Source organism: Melospiza melodia, chromosome 8, assembly GCF_035770615.1.
Source record: "Melospiza melodia melodia isolate bMelMel2 chromosome 8, bMelMel2.pri, whole genome shotgun sequence".
Lineage (NCBI taxonomy): Eukaryota > Metazoa > Chordata > Aves > Passeriformes > Passerellidae > Melospiza > Melospiza melodia.
Window position 1 is genome coordinate 1,493,280 of NC_086201.1, and position 17,469 is coordinate 1,510,748.

The following is a 17,469-nucleotide window of genomic DNA, read 5'->3' on the forward strand; positions in this document are numbered from 1 at the left end:
CCTCTGGAATAAAACAGTGGATCACTCCAGACAAATTCACAGTCTGATTTGGTCTCTGATCTCTCTGTTCCCAGTATTTATTGGCTGTAAAGCAAGAGAGGAATTACTGCAGGAACACCAAGGGCCTCAGCTGATTGTTCTGGTGCTTGGCACAGAATTCCAGATGGGTGTGGGCATTTAGGATTATCACAGCCACCCCTGCCTTGGACAGGGACACCTCCCACCATCCCAGGCTGCTCCAGCCTGGCCTTGGGCACTCCCAGGGGTGTTCAAGGCATGGAAAGGCAAAAAGGTCCCACAGCCAAGGACCATGAAGAAATGGTTGTTAATCAGGCTGCTGTTAATGAGGCTGTAATTGATTTTTAAGTCAGTCCTTGTTGTTCCAGTTTGGGATCAGGCTCTGACTCGGCCACAGCATTCCCTCACTGAGCACTCTGAAAATCTGGAGAACAAAACTTGAAGCAGGAATCATCTCCATGGACATTTTACCTCCTGGACACCAAATTTTACATTTGTTGGTCAATAACACAGATTTCAGGAAGGCAAACTGCATTAGACATTCAGGTTTTATCCCAGAACTGTTGAGTGTAGGCACATATTACTCAATTAATTGGGTCTTTGATTATTTAGGAAGGTGACTTTCTGTCTTTTCTTCTCAGGTGAAATACAGAGAAAAGTATGAGAAGGAAAAAGGAAAGCCCATGTTGGACTTTGAAACTCCCACATACCTGACTGCAAAGGAGTCTCAGCTCATGCAGAGCGAGGTAAAATCAGTACTGATAGGCTGAAAAGCTTCAAAATTTCTTTTTTATATTAAACTTAGGGATTTAACAGGCAATTCTGCTTGCACCTTGTGCAGGCTGATAGACTGAAAATTGTAGTAATTTCATATTTCTTTATGAGGGTTGTTAAATGCTGCATTGAACATTCATGGCACTTTCCTGTCATGAAATGAGTTTATCTATAATTTTTATTGGTAAATGAAGCTTAAACAAGTCTTTGAATAAGAAATGTGGTACAAAATGAATTTTACAACACAACATGGTGTTTGTGTGTTATCACAGGAGACAGAAAGTGTTCAGTTTCTTTTTTTCACCTCAAAACTACATTTTTGAGAAACTCTTTTATTCCTTGCCTGTCTCTGCTGTCACAGGTTCTCCCCTGACCTGTCATTTTTTTTTTCTTGAGCAGTTTTTTTGTGTTTATTTGACGTTTATTCCTCTTCTGGCCCAGACAGAGGCTGCAAAGCAGCTGTGTAGGGCCATTACTCCTTGTGGTACCTTTGAATGCTTTCTCTGCATAGATAAATTAGTAGAAATATAAAAAATAAAGACAGGATCAGATCCTATTTCCATAGTAAGCAATGATCTGATTCACAAGTTTTAGTAGGAAGAGGATTTAGCATCAGCTGTACCCAGTGATTTTGACACCCCCCAGCTTTGCACATAATGAAAATACTGTAATAAATATTTGCTGTTTTGCCTTTTTTTTCTCTTTTTTTTTTTTTCCTTCTTCTTCTTCTTGCTCTCATTAGAAAGAATATAAGAAGGACTTTGAAGAGTCCATGAAGGGCAGGAACCTCACTGGCCTGGAGGTCACACCATCCCTCTTGCATGTCAAATATGCCACCAAAATAGCGAGCGAGGTACCAGCTCCTCTGGGCTTCCTTCCTTGCCTCCTGCAGCACTTCCAGCACTCCCACCCACACTGAGCATGTTCACATCCATTTTGTGCTGTCAGCTAATTTGCCATGGACATTTCTTCCTTGTCCCTTAACCCTATTCCCATGTGCTGCCCCTCTCTACTTCCCTCAGCCTAACTCGTCCATATGTGTGTGCCTTGGCAATTTATCTTCCACAATAATCCCTATCTTTTGTTGGACTACTTCTTCCGTAACCCTCTACAATATTCTTTCTTGTTTTTCAAATTTCTTTTTTTTTTTCTTCTTTTCTTTTGGAGCTTTTGGAACTCTTTTTTCTTTAATTTTCTTTAAGTTTTTTGCAACAAAATTGGTAGAGCATAAAACTCCCTTTGGTCTGGCTTTGCAGTGTTTTTCCTTCTCCTCCTGCAGAAAGAGTACAGGAAGGATCTGGAGGAGGGAGTCAAAGGGAAAGGACTGACAGCCTTGGAGGAGACTCCAGACATGCTGAGAGCCAAGAATGCCACTCAAATCCTGAACGAGGTATGGGAGAGCTGCTTGGAAAATGCCCGAGTGCATGGAATGTCCAACTGCCCTGGGATCGACACCTTGTGCCATCCCAGGCTGTTCCAAGCCCTGTCCAGCCTGGCCTGGGGCACTTCCAGGGATCCAGGGGCAGCCACAGCTGCTCTGGGAATTCATCCCAGCCTGGAATTCTGCCCCAGTCTCCAATCCATCCCTGCCTTTCAACTGGTGTGAACTTCACCATTCCCTGGAAACTCTTGAGTAGAGGCCAGGAAAGAACAAGGATCAAAGTGGACTTTTAAGGGAGCTCTTTCCTGGGTGCACAGTCACTGTCAGGAATTCAGGTAGGAAACAGGAGCTGGGATCAACAGTCACTCAAGGGACTCATTAGTTAATCAATCAAGGGACAAAATCAAGATTTAAGTAATGAAAGCACAAACTGTAACAGTCTGAAACTACATAATTTGTGTGCATAATTATGAGCTGATATTAGAGGTATTCCTGGTTTAGGATTGGCACTGTTCCTGGTTTGGTACTGGCACTATTCCTGGTTTGGGATTTGTGCTATTCCTCTTTGGGATTGGCTCTGTTCCTGGTCTGGGATGAACATTGCTCCTGGTTTGGGATTGGCTCTGTTCCTGGTTTGGGATGAGCACTGCTCCTGGTTGGGATGGGCACTGTTCCTGGAGTGTGTCTGTGGATCTGAGCCCTTTGCCATGCCCTGTTGGGATGCCTGCCATGTTCCTGATTGGGATGGGCTCTGTTCCTGGTTGGTACTGGCCCTGTTCCTGGTTTGGGATGAGCACTGTTCCTGGTTGTGACCGGTACTGTTCCTGGCTGGGCCTGGCCCTGTTCCTGGAGTGTGTCTGTGGATCTGAGCCCTTTGCCATGCCCTGTTGGGATGCCCGCCATGTTCCTGGCTGGGCCTGGCACTGTTCCTGGTTGGTACTGGCCCTGTTCCTGGAGTGTGTCTGGATCTGAGCCCTTTTCCCTCCCCATCCCTGTGTCCCTGCAGAAGGAGTACAAGCGGGCCCTGGAGCAGGAGATCCGCGGGAAGGGCCTGACCGAGCTGGCGCTGGAGACGCCGGATTTCGTGCGCGCCCGGAACGCCACCGACATCGCCAGCCAGGTCTGTGCCACCCTGAGCTCCTCAGGAAGGAAAATTCAGATTTTCCTGGGTAAACCCAGTGTGAGCTGTTGTGCAGAGGCCCCTAAACGTGAGCTTTGCCCGACAGATCAAATACAAACAATTGGCAGAAATGGAGAAAGCCAACTACACCAGTGTTGTTGATACTCCAGAGATTATTCATGCCCAGCAGGTCAAGAACCTTTCCAGCCAGGTATCTTGAGTGCAGCCATTAATCCTGCTCATGTGGGAACTGCAGGAAATACTAATGAAACACCCAAATAACCACCTCCCACAACCTTCAGAACAAATCTTTCCAGAGCTCTGGAATTCTACGGCAATAATCAAATTAATTTTACTGCTGTGTCAAGTGACACAATAATTTCTCATGCTTTGCAAAGCTAATTCTTCTTTAAGCAGATTCTTCTTAATTTTCTACTCCTCAATAACCTGCTGTCTAAAATAAATCTTGCACAGAGGCATAATCTCAGTTTCTGCCAGACAGAGAAGAACTCACATCTCCACAAAGATGGACACTACTCGACAATCAATAACTCCAGTTTGTTTCTTGCTGCTTCTGTGTTTCCTATTTTAATCCATTTGGGGTTTTCCATCAGAAAAAATACAAAGAAGATGCAGAGAAAAGCATGCCCTACTATGTGCCTGTGGCTGACACACCAGAAATGCAGAGGGTCCGAGAGAATCAGAAGAACTTTAGCAATGTAAGTCCAGAAATAAGTTTAAAAAAAACCCAAACCCATATTTATCTCATTTTTGAAGAAAACTGTGAGGGAATTTGTACAGCATAGAGTTAACATTTCCCATTTTCCATTTTCACAGCTTCAGTACCAGTCAGACCTACAGAACAGCAAAGGAAAAGTCACAGTGGTTCAGGACACCCCAGAAATCCTGAGGGTGAAGGAAAACCAGAAGAATTTCAGCTCGGTATGGTCACCTCTGTCTTCACTCCTCAGCCCAAAAAATACAGTTTCATGTCTTTATTAAAATTATAACTTTTTTGTGCTTCTCCTACAGGTACAGTAGGTTTAGCTGGGCATTATAAAGTGTTTCCCCTGCTGTTTTTGTGAGGTGATTTGGCCTCTTTCACAGGCCCAGCTGTGATGGAGTTAAACAATCCCTCATGGAATGAATATAATTATTGTCCCTTTCCTTTGTGCTGTTCCCATGCCAGTCCCTCCTGTCCTGCTGCCCCTTGTGCTCTGTGTGCCTGAGTTGTTGCCCAGTTCCTGTTGCCATCAAGTCTCCTGTGGCATTTTGCCTCCAGCACCATTAACAAAGTGGAAAATATTTGTATAAATCAAATAAGAGCAAATAGTGATCTTCAATCCTAAAATTAGCCCACAGATGTTTTAATTATGGAATTATGGAATGGGTGGAAGAGACCTAAAGCTCATCTTCTTCCATACTGGCATGGGCAGGGACTCCTTCCACTAGCCCAGGAATATTCTACTGAAATATATTTGATATTTTGATTTATTGTACAAATTATCTCCTACTTAAAAAGCATTAAATATAAAAAATCAGTTCTTTTTTTCCCCAAATGGTGCTCACTTTGGACACCTTCAGAGAGGCAGTGACCAGAGTGGATCCTCTGAGCTTTCAGCTCTCTGTTGTGTCCAAATTCAGTGTCTGGGAGCAAGAATGTTGTGTTTTGGATACTTAACCTTGTTGTCTTCATTCTAAATGTTAAGATTTTGTATAAAGAAGATATTGGAACTGGAACCACAATTGAAAAGACCCCAGAGATGCAGAGAGTTAAACGAACCCAGGATAATATCAGCTCGGTATACAAGGATTGGTTTTTAATACTCACTCTACTGCTGCTAATTCAACTTGAAATAATATTTTTTTCTATTTTTCTTTTCTTTACATCTTGCTAACAGTGGTTTGGCAATAACCCACCCAGTCAAAGGTGACTTTCTTGAAGTTTTTGCCCATTCTTGTTACTTTAACAGTAACCTCTCTAATGATTAACATTATATTTCTTACTCACAACTCATTTCTAAACCACAAAAGCTCTTGCTGTCAATTTGATCTCATCCGAGATATAGTTTGGACAGAAAAAAAAAATATTTAGGTGGGAAGGGATGTGTTGAAATCATCTATTCCAACCCTGTGCCTCAGCTTTAGGATGAGTTGGGTTTTGAGTATCCCGCAGGATGAAGATTCCACATCCTCTTCCAGGGTGGGACCATCTCCCAGGAAAATCTGTTTTGCTCTGCTTAGACTGAATTTTCTGGTGGTGAATTTTTTTGTTTGTTTAGTCCTGGCAAACTTAGATGTTACCTAAAAGGTCACAGCCCTCTATTTTACCTATTAATTTTATTTCAAAGCTAAACCTCCTTCATGTTTTTTTGACTGGTGGTGTCATTTAGTGTCATGCACTAACACTGCAGCCAGTTTGTTCATGCAGAATGTGTTAAAAATGTTAAAAATGTTCTTGTGAAAGGCTTCTTTTGTTGTTAGCAAAGCAGAAATGCAATGGCACCGTCACTGCTGAAACACTGTGTGATGATTCTCACCTTTGTTAAACTGGAGGGATTCTTACACATCGTGTCAGGTTCAAAGGAATTTATCTGGTTTTATAAAACCCTTTCAGTGCCATTCCCAGTGACTCAACAGCTGAATTGCCTTGGCACGGATCCCTTGGGAAGGTGGTGAAGTCCTTTAAACTTCCCCTCTGCACAGATCAGGATAAATCTCTTTATGAACCTTTGAAAGCTGTCCTGTAGACCCTCTTCCCTCCCCTAATTCCTGTTCCTTGGCAGGTGAAGTACAAGGAGAGCATTGGCAAAGGGACTCCCATTCCCGACCTGCCCGAGGTGAAGCGCGTCAAGGAGACCCAGAAGCACATCAGCTCGGTAATTAATGTCCCTGTCCCTGTTCCCTGGAATGTCCCTGTTCCTGAAATGTCCCTGTTCCCTGCACATCAGCCCAGGAATTCCCTGCTCCCTGCCTTCTCCAGGGCCTCTTCCCCTTGGGAAAGCTCCAGCTCTCCCAAATCCCCATGGCCAGCAGCAGGAAATTGCAATACCTGAGTTTTACAGGAATTATCCCCATCAGTCGCTGCCTGTGTTTCTTCTGTTGCCTTTTCTGAACACAGAGCTGGGAACAAAAATGACCCAGGTCGTGTGTTGAAGTTTGACTGGGAAAAAAGGGAGCAGGAACACAGAACTTTGAGGGAAAGACCCATTTGAAGCCTTTTTGTGTGATAAATATATAATATATATATTCCCTTATAACTATAAGGGAAAACAAAATCTTCCCATATCCAGTCAAGTGTAAATTTCACAGCTGACTATGGACAACTGAGTTGTTTTTCCAAATGATTCCTCATTCTTTCTAACCTTCATCACAAGTTGTTTTCCCTTGCTATAATTGATTTATTAGTTTCAATGACACGAAGCAGTGAAAATATTTTTGTTGGTTTATTTTGGTGCAAGTTTTGTTTTGGTTGCAAGGATTTTCCTACTTGCAAAAACAGCTGTGAGTCAAAATGTAGCAATACACTTGTCAGGTATTCCCACATGGTTGGGTTATTCCACAAACATCTCCTTTCATGAAAAATATCCTTTTTAAAAATCAGATAACTACAGGTTAAATTAAACCTCATCACCTGAGCGCTGGCACTCAGTTGTTTTTGTTTCCTAGAGGTTTAACACAAGGTAAAATAGTGGTGCAAACAAACAGAAGTGAAAATGAATAAAGCCCACAATGAAGTCTTTGTACACTGAACGATTCCAGAAAAGGTTAAGCTGTTTCTTAATCCCATAAAAAATGCTGACTGCCTGAAAAGTAATTCTATCATATTTCCTGAACTAAGATGAGAAGTAAAATATCCCTCTCAGGGTGGGGTCAGCAGAATATTTGAATTTGTGTCCTTTAAATGAAGAACTGAAGGGAAATTACTCTGAGCTGGTGCCGATAAGGATCCTGAGGGGTGTGAGTTGTGCTTTCACTTGTGTGCAGTGCCAGTTTGCAATGGCAGTGGGCAGGTCAGGGGTGTCCCAGGGCTGCTCTGACCCTGCTTGTGTCCCACAGGTGTTGTACAAGGAGGAGCTGGGCACAGGCACCCCCACGCCCGTGACCCCAGAAATGGAGCGGGTCAAACGCAACCAGGAGCAGATTAGCTCGGTATTTCCACCCTGCAGGACTTATAACAACGGGCTGTTGTTATAATCCTGTGCTCCTAACACCCTAACCTTGTCCTTCCTCAGGGGTGTAGTCCTGGCTGGGGTTTAACTCATTGATCTTCCACTGTTTGTGCTTTCGGGGGATTTACACCTTCACACGCTTTTCTTCTGAGAACAAACCTGCCTGAAAATAATCCTGGCATTTCCTGGGCTAAACTGGGCAGCAGAACATCCCTGTGGAGTTGTGGTGTTTCTCCCCACGTTTGTTTTTCCCTGAGCCTTTATCTCCTCTCTGCAGTGACCCATTCACAGAATAATCCCCCACAGCCTCTTCCTTAATCCCTGCCTCTGGAACGAGCGTGCGGTGAACCCAAGTGATCCTAACTCTGAACACAATCCCATAACAGTGGGATCCGGTGGCTCTGGCCTGTGCTGAGTGGGGCTTTTGTGGCACTGCTGTTGTCCCTCGCAGGTGTTGTACAAGGAGGGTTTAGGGGCTGGCACTGCCACGCCGGTGACGCCGGAGATGGAGCGGGTCCGACGGAACCAGGAGCACATCAGCTCGGTACTGAGGGATCTGCACCCCTGCTCCCCTTGCAAACCCACACCCAGCCCCTGTAACCCCACCCTTGGGTGTGCTGGGAGCAATCCTTCCTTACCAACCCCCTGAAGCCCTGGCAGGATCCTCAAGTTTTCATTTTCCCCTCGAGTTAACCCATGCCGTTGTTCCAGATGGAAGATGTTAAGCTCAGGAATTAAAGCCCTGGAGCAGGACCTTCCTTTGCTTCCCAAGGAAAGATTCCTTGTGGGAATGGTGTCACTGCTCCTCAGGAGCAGAGCCCACCCTTCCAGCGCCTCCTGCCAACGGGAAATGGACTCTCAGCCCTTCCTGAGTCACAGGACAGGGAATGGTTTGGGTTGGAAGCAGTGAGAGGTCTGTCCCTGTCGCTGTCCCTGTCCCTGTCCTGCTGGGGCTCTGCTGTATCCCCAGGGCTTTGTGAGGAGCTCAGGTGGCATTCCCAGCTCATGGCAGTGAAGGAACACCAGGAGCATCCAGTGGAGATGAAAAAAGGGCTGCAGGAGTGAATTCCTGTCTGGAATTCCCCCTCCTCACACATCCACTTCCAAGAGCACTGTGCCACCACTTTGTTCTGCAGTTCTGGTTGAATTTGTGACCTTTTGGGGTCACTCTGCCCAAATCCCTCCTGGAGTTCAGTCCTGGCAGAGATCCCTGGCACAGGGAGAGGCACCTCAGCCTGGCTGCAGTCCTGGCAGAACATCTGGAGCTGCAGTAGGGAAAAGCCTTTGCCAGGGAATTTCCAGGTGCCTTGGAACATTCCAGCAGCTGTCACCCCTGGCTGAGGGGACAGCATCATCACCTGGTTCTTTTCCTTGAGGGTTTTGTGCTGAGCTTTGACCAAAGCAAAACTCTGTTTTCCCCACACTTTGCAATTTCACAATATTATTTCTCTTCTCTCTCTCTCTCTCTCTCTTCCCTGACCTCCCTGTCCTCCCCTTTCCTTCCATCCTTCCATTTAAAAAAAAAATATTTTATTTCATTTTATTTTATGTTTCATTTTAATTTCCACACTCCTGCTGCCCACAGGTGTTGTACAAGGAGGGGCTGGGGGTTGGCACCCCAGTTCCTGTCACTCCTGAGATGGAGAGGGTCAAACGCAACCAGGAGAATTTTAGCTCGGTATCTTTTTATCATTACAGGAAAAATCTCCATTTTGTGTAACTAACACCTCCAAGCTTTAAATCCCCTCAAATTAAGTCATAAAAATATCCCCTTTCTGTTCTATGATTTTGGCACCATATTTTATGTACTTGTTATAAAAAATATTTTTCTTTTTAATTTAACACTGGATATTTCATGTGCATTAATTTTTATCCTGAAGTTTAAGCTATTTTGCATTTTTAAACCTATTTTTAAAAATAATTTGCTGAATTCCCTTCCTGTAATACTTTATTCCTCTGCTGGAGCCTACCCAGGCAGTTGGATTTCTATTCCCAGCTGAATTTATCACAATTAATAACTGACTTATGCTCCCTAATTTTTCCTGCTTTCTAGTACATTTAGTGGACATAAAATTCCAGTAATTCCCACCATGAAATGCAGATTTATTTTTTGTTTTTACCTCTTTTTGACTGCCCTGTTGCCCCACAGGTGTTGTACAAGGAGGAGCTGGGGACAGGAACCCCCACCCCTGTCACGCCCGAGATTGAGAGGGTCAAACGCAATCAAGAACACATTAGCTCGGTAGCTTGCAATTCCAAAAGCCAAAAACGATCCCTCTTAATCAATTTAAAAATAATCTTAACCCCAAAATAATTGATTGACACCAGAACATCCCATTCCTTGAGTTCTGCCTTTTTCCCTCGGCAATCCCTGACTCATTTTGATTGGATCCATCACTAATGAGTTCAGATCCCTTCTTCCCATCTTTTTCCTGCCATATTTTTATGATCTGCTTTTCCTTTCATTAATCACTTCAATCCTTGATTACTTTTGATTTCCCCTGATTTCCCATGTAAAAAATCCAAACTATTCCTTGCCTTACTCAAACCTGTGATCCCTGAGGCTGCAGTGATGGGGTGGGATGGGAAATCAGCTGGGATTGGTGCCTGCATTGCTCCTGCCTTGGGACTGAGCCTTTTCCTTTGGGATTGAGCCTTTTCCTTTGGGATTGAGCCTTTTCCTTTGGGATTGAGCCTTTTCCTTTGGGACTGAGCCTTTTCCTTTGGGACTGAGCCTTTTCCTTTGGGTTTGAGCCTTTTCCTTTGGGATTGAACCTTTTCCTTTGGGATTGGTGCTTTTTCCTTTGGGTTTGGTGCCTTTTCCTTTGGGATTGAACCTTTTCCTTTGGGTTTGAGCCTTTTCCTTTGGGATTGGTGCCTTTTCCTTTGGGATTGAACCTTTTCCTTTGGGATTGAGCCTTTTCCTGTGGGATTGAGCCTTTTCCTTTAGGATTGAACCTTTTCCTTTGGGTTTGAGCCTTTTCCTTTGGGATTGAACCTTTTCCTTTGGGTTTGGTGCCTTTTCTTTTGGGTTTGAGCCTTTTCCTTTGGGACTGAACCTTTTCCTTTGGGTTTGGTGCCTTTTCCTTTGGGTTTGGTGCCTTTTCCTTTAGCAAATGTGGCAGGGCTGCACTGGAAGTGTTCTGGGGGGTTGGAATGTGTGGAAAGGTGAGGGAAGGGCCACTAAAACCAGGAGAGCACTAGAAAGTATATGTAGTTAATACATAATATATTTTTAACTGTATAAGTTATAGCATTCTATATTAGTTGGTTAATATGCATTTTATATATTGTATATAATTATTTATAATATTTTATATAGAATATTGTTGATATATAAATATAGATTTTTTTTCCCCAATATCCCACTTAAATCCAGCCTCCTTGAGCCTCAGTCCTAGCAGAGTTTTAGATGAGTTTTTTATCCCAAGGATTTTTCCCCCCAGGATGTGTCAGCAGCCCCTCTCTGGTGCTCTGGGTGGTTTTGGTGCTGCTTTGATTCTGTTTTTTGCCCCTCATCCCACAGGTGTTGTACAAGGAGGAGCTGGGGAGAGGAACCCCCACCCCTGTCACGCCCGAGATTGAGAGGGTCAAACGCAATCAAGAACACATTAGCTCGGTAGATTGCAATTCCAAAAGCCAAAAACGATCCCTCTTAATCAATTTAAAAATAATCTTAACCCCAAAATAATTGATTGACACAAGAACATCCCATTCCTTGAGTTTTGCCATTTTTCCTTTGGCAATCCCTGACTTATTTTGATTGGACCCATCACTAATGAGTTTAGATCCCTTCTTGCCGTATTTTTCTGGCCATAGTTTTATGATCTGCTTTTCCTTTCATTAATCACTTCAATCCTTGATTATTTTTGATTTCCCCTGGTTTTGCCGTGTATAAAACCCAAACTGTTCCTTGCCTTACTCAAATCTGTGGCTATGATGGCGTGGGATGGGAAATCAGCTGGGATTGGTGCCTGCGTTCCTCCTGCCTTGGGACTGAGCCTTTTCCTTTGGGTTTGAGCCTTTTCCTTTGGGTTTGAGCCTTTTCCTTTGGGATTGAACCTTTTCCTTTGGATTTGAGCCTTTCCTTTGGATTTGAGCCTTTTCCTTTCGGTTTGAGCCTTTTCCTTTGGGTTTGGTGCCATTTCATTTGGGATTGAGCCTTTTCTTTTGGGATTGAGCCTTTTCCTTTGGTTTGGTGCCTTTTCCTTTGGGTTTGAGCCTTTTCCTTTGGGACTGAGCCTTTTCCTTTGGGACTGAGCCTTTTCCTTTGGGGTTTAGCCTTTTCCTTTGGGTTTGGTGCTTTTCTTTTGGGACTGAGCATGGATTGGTGCTTTTCTTTTTGGTTTGGTGCCTTTTCCTTTAGCTTTGGTGCCTTTTCCTTTGGATTTGGTGCCTTTTCCTTTGGATTTGGGGCCTTTTCCTTTAGGAAATGTGGCAGGGCTGCACTGGAAATGTTCTGGGGGGGTGGAATGTGTGGAAAGGTGAGGGAAGGGCCACTAAAACCAGGAGAGCACTAGAAATAATATGTAGTTAATACATAATATATTTTTGGATATATAAATTATAGCAGTCTATATTAATTGATTAATATGCATTTTATATATAATATATAATTATTTCTAATTTATAGAATATTATTTTTATATAATTTTTTTCCCCAATATCCCACTTAAATCCAGCCTCCTTCTGCCTCAGTCCTAGCAGAGTTTTAGATGAGTTTTTTATCCCAAAAGATTTTTCCCCCCAGGATGTGTCAGCAGCCCCTCTCTGGTGCTCTGGGTGTTTTTGGTGCTGCTTTGATTCTGTTTTTTGCCCCTCATCCCACAGGTGTTGTACAAGGAGGAGCTGGGGACAGGAACCCCCACCCCTGTCACGCCCGAGATTGAGAGGGTCAAACGCAATCAAGAACACATTAGCTCGGTAGATTGCAATTCCAAAAGCCAAAAACGATCCCTCTTAATCAATTTAAAAATAATCTTAACCCCAAAATAATTGATTGACACAAGAACATCCCATTCCTTGTGTTCTGCCTTTTTCCCTCTGTAATTCCTGATTTATTTTTATTAGACCCATCACTAATGAGTTCAGATCCCTTCTTCCCATCTTTTTCCTGCCATATTTTTATGATCTGCATTTCCTTTCATTAATCACTTCAATCCTTGATTATTTTTGATTTCCCCTGATTTCCCATGTAAAAAATCCAAACTATTCCTTGCCTTACTCAAACCTGTGATCCCTGAGGCTGCAGTGATGGGGTGGGATGGGAAATCAGCTGGGATTGGTGCCTGCATTGCTCCTGCCTTGGGACTGAGCCTTTTCCTTTGGGATTGAGCCTTTTCCTTTGGGTTTGAGCCTTTTCCTTTGGGTTTGAGCCTTTTCCTTTGGGTTTGGTGCCTTTTCCTTTGGGTTTGAGCATTTTCCTTTGGGTTTGAGCCTTTTCCTTCGGGTTTGGTGCCTTTTCCTTTGGGTTTGGTGCCTTTTCCTTTAGCAAATGTGGCAGGGGTGCACTGGAAGTGTTCTGGGGGGTTGGAATGTGTGGAAAGGTGAGGGAAGGGCCACTAAAACCAGGAGAGCACTAGAAATAATATGTACGTAATACATAATATATTTTTGAATATATAAATTATAGCAGTCTATATTAGTTGATTAATATGCATTTTATATATTGTATATAATTATTTCTATTATATAGAATATTATTTTTATATAATTTTTTTTTCCCCAATATCCCACTTAAATCCAGCCTCCTTCAGCCTCAGTCCTAGCAGAGTTTTAGATGAGTTTTTTATCCCAAGGATTTTTCCCCCCAGGATGTGTCAGCAGCCCCTCTCTGGTGCTCTGGGTGGTTTTGGTGCTGCTTTGATTCTGTTTTTTGCCCCTCATCCCACAGGTGTTGTACAAGGAGGAGCTGGGGAGAGGAACCCCCATCCCTGTCACGCCCGAGATTGAGAGGGTCAAACGCAATCAAGAACACATTAGCTCGGTAGATTGCAATTCCAAAAGCCAAAAAATTCCCCTTTAATCAATTCTAAAAGACTTTTTAACCAATAAAACAATATTCTTTTTTCCTTATAATTGACTTACCCAAAAAAATAATATCCTGGTCCCTCTCAGATTTTTTTTTCCTTTATAATTATTACTAACATTTTTTCTTATTTCCTTGATGTTTAATTACATCGTTTTAGTAATTGAATCCCATCTTTTGGAGTGTGATTGCCTTTTTTTAACTATCAAAATCCCACCATTTTTTCCTTAATTAGTCTCAGAAATCCTTTTATTAACTCTTAAAAACCCACTCTATTTCCTTTTTTAGTCTCAAGAACGCCTTTTTTAACCTCTTAAAACCCACTCTATTTTCTTTATTTAGCCCAAACAATCCTGTTGTTTTAACTAAAAATCCACCGTTTTCTCAATTTAGTCTCAAGAATATTTTTTTTAACTCTAAAACCCCATGTTTTCCTAATTTATTCTCCACAATTCTTTTTTCAACTCTTAAAACCCCGCTCCCTTTCCTTAGTTAGTCCCAACACTTTTATTTTTTTTTTTTAACTCTTAAAAACCCACCCTGTTTTCGTTATGTAATCCCCATCCAGTTTTGTTCTGTGAATTTTCCCGATTTTCCTGATTTTACCCTGGAGAACTAAACCGTGCCTGGGTGGGATGCGCTGGGCTGGGAGAGGATCCGGAGCCGCTTTATTCGGGGTTGTTTGGTGCTTTCACAGCTTTTCCTGCCCGGGCGTGAGCAGCGCTGCTGTTTGCAGCAGGATTTGCCTTTCCTCCCTCCCATGCCGGGTCTGTGTCCCGTTTTCCCGCAGGTTCTGTACCGGGAGGAGCTGGGCACGGGCACCCCCATCCCGGTCACCCCCGAGCTGGAGCGGGTCCGGCGCAACCAGGAGCACCTCAGCTCGGTACCGTGGGCAGCAGGAGCCCTCCCTGTGACTGTGCTCACTAACATCCCTGAAAATACACAGTTCCTCCCTCCTTCTGCTTCATCGACTCACAAACACATCCACACAAACACATCCTCACAAATGTCCCCACATACACCGCAAACACATCCCCACAAACACATCCCCATAAACATCCCCACAAACACCACAAACACAAACACATCCCCATAAACATCCCCACAAACACCACAAACACATCCTCATAAACACCACAAACACGTCCCCATAAACATCCACACAAACTCCACAAACACATCCCCACAAACACATCCCCATAAACATCCCCACAAACACCACAAACACATCCTCATAAACACCACAAACACGTCCCCATAAACATCCACACAAACTCCACAAACACATCCCCACAAACACCACAAACACAAACACATCCCCATGAACATCCCCACAGACACCACAAACACATCCTCATAAATACATCCCCACCATCACATCCCCACAAACTCCACAAACACATCCCCACAAACACCATAAACAATCTGCACAAACACATCCCCATAAACATCCCCACAAACACATCCTCATAAACACCACAAACACATCCCCACAAACACATCCTCACACATACATCCTCACAAACACCACAAACATATCCTCATAAATACATTCCCACAAACACCATAAACACATCCTCACAAACTCCACCAATACATCTCCACAAACACATCCTCATAAACACATTCCCACAAACACACCCTCACAAACACCACAAATACATCTCCACAAACATATCCCCCATAAACACATCCCTACAAACACCACAAACACATCCTCACAAACACCACAAACACATCCCCACAAACGCATCCTCATAATCAATCCTCACTTTCTCACTGTGTTACTGACCTCTGACTTCTTCACTGATGGAATTATTTACAAATATTTACGTTTTTTGGAGTTATTTACAAATATTTATTTTATTCTTAACGTTTTTAACCGTTTTATTCCCTGTTCCATCTTCCCTTTATATGTTTTATATCTAAAATTCTTTGTGCATTGCTTTAACCATGGAAGAGGGAGGGAGTGATTTCTCAGGTGGCTGCGGTGGGAGGTTAGAAGCTCCCATTCCACAGGAAAATTTGGATTTGGTGAGTGCTGATGGCTTTGGATGGTTTTTGTTGTGCAGGTGTTGTACAAAGAGAGCGTGGGGACAGGGACCCCCACTGCTGTCACCCCCGAGATGGAGAGGGTCAAACGCAACCAGGAGATTTGCAGCTCGGTACTTTGCCAAGAGCAAAACTTCCTTTAACTCTTTAAACCCAGAGTTGGAACCTTTTAACTCTTTCCAAGCCCTTTTTAACCGTTTGGAGAAGGATTTGTCCCAAAATAACGCAGCTCAGCGCAGGGCTCGCTCCTCACGCGTGGCTTTCTCCAGTTGAAATGTTAACTCGGGTCAGTTGATCTTGGTTTCAAGAGTGATTTTAATGTCCTCTTCTAATCCTAAACCCTCTCAAACTCCTCTCCTTTTCTCTGCAGTGCTGCCATTTATTTTAATTGGATTTAATTGCTAATTTCTTTTAGCAGTTGATTGGGTTTTCTGCCGTGCTCAGCCCCTCCAGGGGGATTCTGTGCTCTTTGGTACTTACCCCATTTATCAGCAGCAGTTCAAGCCAGGCTGCCAAACTACTCCTGTACTAAACCGGTGCCCAGGACCTGCTCTAAAAGCACCTGTGGGCTGAATCCGAGGGACAGGGGACGTGTGGGGAGAGCAGGTGCTGACCGTGCCTCTCTGGGCTCTCTCATCCCGCAGGTGCTGTACAAGGAGAACATAGGGAAAGCCACCCCCACGCCCGTCACCCCCGAGATGGAGAGAGTCAAACGCAACCAGGAGATCATTAGCTCGGTACTTACGGCAGGAAAAGTCCCTAAAAACCGCAGCGGGGTGTTTAACCCGGCTGGAGCCTCAGCAGCCTGTGCTTATTAACCCCTGAAACACAAACCGCGCCGGCTTCTCTTTAATGGGAAAACTAAAAACTAAAACCCAAGGCAGGCTTTTACTGGGGAAAAACAATCCCTTTTTGGGAGGGATGGTGTTGTCTTGATTGAATTTTTAAACCCTTTCTTACTCCCCCTGTGCTTTGCCGCCGTTCTTGCATCCCAGATTAATTAATGGCAAAGCTCCATGCCCAGACCTAACTCGGTGGGACGGCTCCAAAGCTCTTTGTTCTGCTTTTTGGCTTTTTTTTTTTTTTCTTTCTTTTTCCTTTCCTTTTCAATGACATTTGGGTACTCCCTTGTAGGTTTTGTACAAGGAAAATGTGGGGAAGGTGACCCCGACCCCCATCACCCCCGAGATGGAGAGAGTCAAACGCAATCAAGAGATCATTAGCTCGGTACCTTCCCAGGAATTTCTGCTTTCCTTTGTGCTTCGACTTAATCAAGTAACAGCCTAACTCCCACTCAGAGCTGGTTTTAATTTAAAAAGAGATGTATTTCTTTTTTTTTCTGCGCATTAATTGCTCCTTCTAAACCCAAATTACTTTGGTGTTAACAGTGTGATCCAGAGTTTTAGGCCTTTTTTACAACTTGGTTTGTAAATTTGTGGGTTCTATCCAGACCCTCTCAGGAGTTCAGATCCCTTGGTGGGGATCAGGGAATGTTTGGGTTGGAAGGGACACAGAGATCATTTCATTCCCTTACCTCTCACTAGCCCAGGTTTTCAGGCTTCTCTCTGTGTTCAGTGTTTCACCTTCCATTGGATTTTCAGGTGGATTTGACTTCAGGATCCCTGACATCATTACTGGGGCAGTGTGGCAAAAAAACTTCCACCTCCCTCCTAAAAAGATCAGCAATTGCTTCAAATGTAGACTTTAAAAAGCACATAAAGCATTTCTTACACAGCTTTTCAGAGCCAGAGGCACTTCCTGAGCCTCTGGAGCCACCTGGATAGAGCCCTTAACCCCAAATCCCAGTTCTCCCTTCCCTGTTCCTCGCTGAACGTTTGAGGTTTTGAAATCTGGTAAGAAAGTGATAATTTGTGTTGAGAAATTGCTTCAAATATAGATTTAAAAAAGATCAGGAATTGTATCA

General features: G+C 43.7%; 1 protein-coding gene across 38 annotated transcripts in view; it reads left to right on the forward strand.

The window, feature by feature from the left end:
- The window catches only part of NEB (nebulin), a 100,086-nt gene that overhangs the window by 74,908 nt on the left and 7,709 nt on the right, over positions 1 to 17,469 (forward strand). For 15 of the 38 annotated variants that reach the window (XM_063161506.1, XM_063161516.1, XM_063161505.1 and 12 more), the window contains 20 exons: positions 660 to 764; positions 1,535 to 1,645; positions 2,072 to 2,182; positions 3,180 to 3,293; positions 3,400 to 3,504; positions 3,908 to 4,012; positions 4,131 to 4,235; positions 5,003 to 5,095; positions 6,080 to 6,172; positions 7,353 to 7,445; positions 7,917 to 8,009; positions 9,051 to 9,143; positions 9,615 to 9,707; positions 10,992 to 11,084; positions 12,296 to 12,388; positions 13,359 to 13,451; positions 14,284 to 14,376; positions 15,566 to 15,658; positions 16,190 to 16,282; positions 16,680 to 16,772. In XM_063161506.1, the coding sequence (XP_063017576.1) occupies positions 660 to 764; positions 1,535 to 1,645; positions 2,072 to 2,182; positions 3,180 to 3,293; positions 3,400 to 3,504; positions 3,908 to 4,012; positions 4,131 to 4,235; positions 5,003 to 5,095; positions 6,080 to 6,172; positions 7,353 to 7,445; positions 7,917 to 8,009; positions 9,051 to 9,143; positions 9,615 to 9,707; positions 10,992 to 11,084; positions 12,296 to 12,388; positions 13,359 to 13,451; positions 14,284 to 14,376; positions 15,566 to 15,658; positions 16,190 to 16,282; positions 16,680 to 16,772 (1,965 nt within the window). The remainder of the gene's footprint in view (positions 1 to 659; positions 765 to 1,534; positions 1,646 to 2,071; positions 2,183 to 3,179; positions 3,294 to 3,399; positions 3,505 to 3,907; positions 4,013 to 4,130; positions 4,236 to 5,002; positions 5,096 to 6,079; positions 6,173 to 7,352; positions 7,446 to 7,916; positions 8,010 to 9,050; positions 9,144 to 9,614; positions 9,708 to 10,991; positions 11,085 to 12,295; positions 12,389 to 13,358; positions 13,452 to 14,283; positions 14,377 to 15,565; positions 15,659 to 16,189; positions 16,283 to 16,679; positions 16,773 to 17,469) is intronic. The other 23 variants (XM_063161527.1, XM_063161511.1, XM_063161526.1 and 20 more) reach the window with 19 other exon arrangements.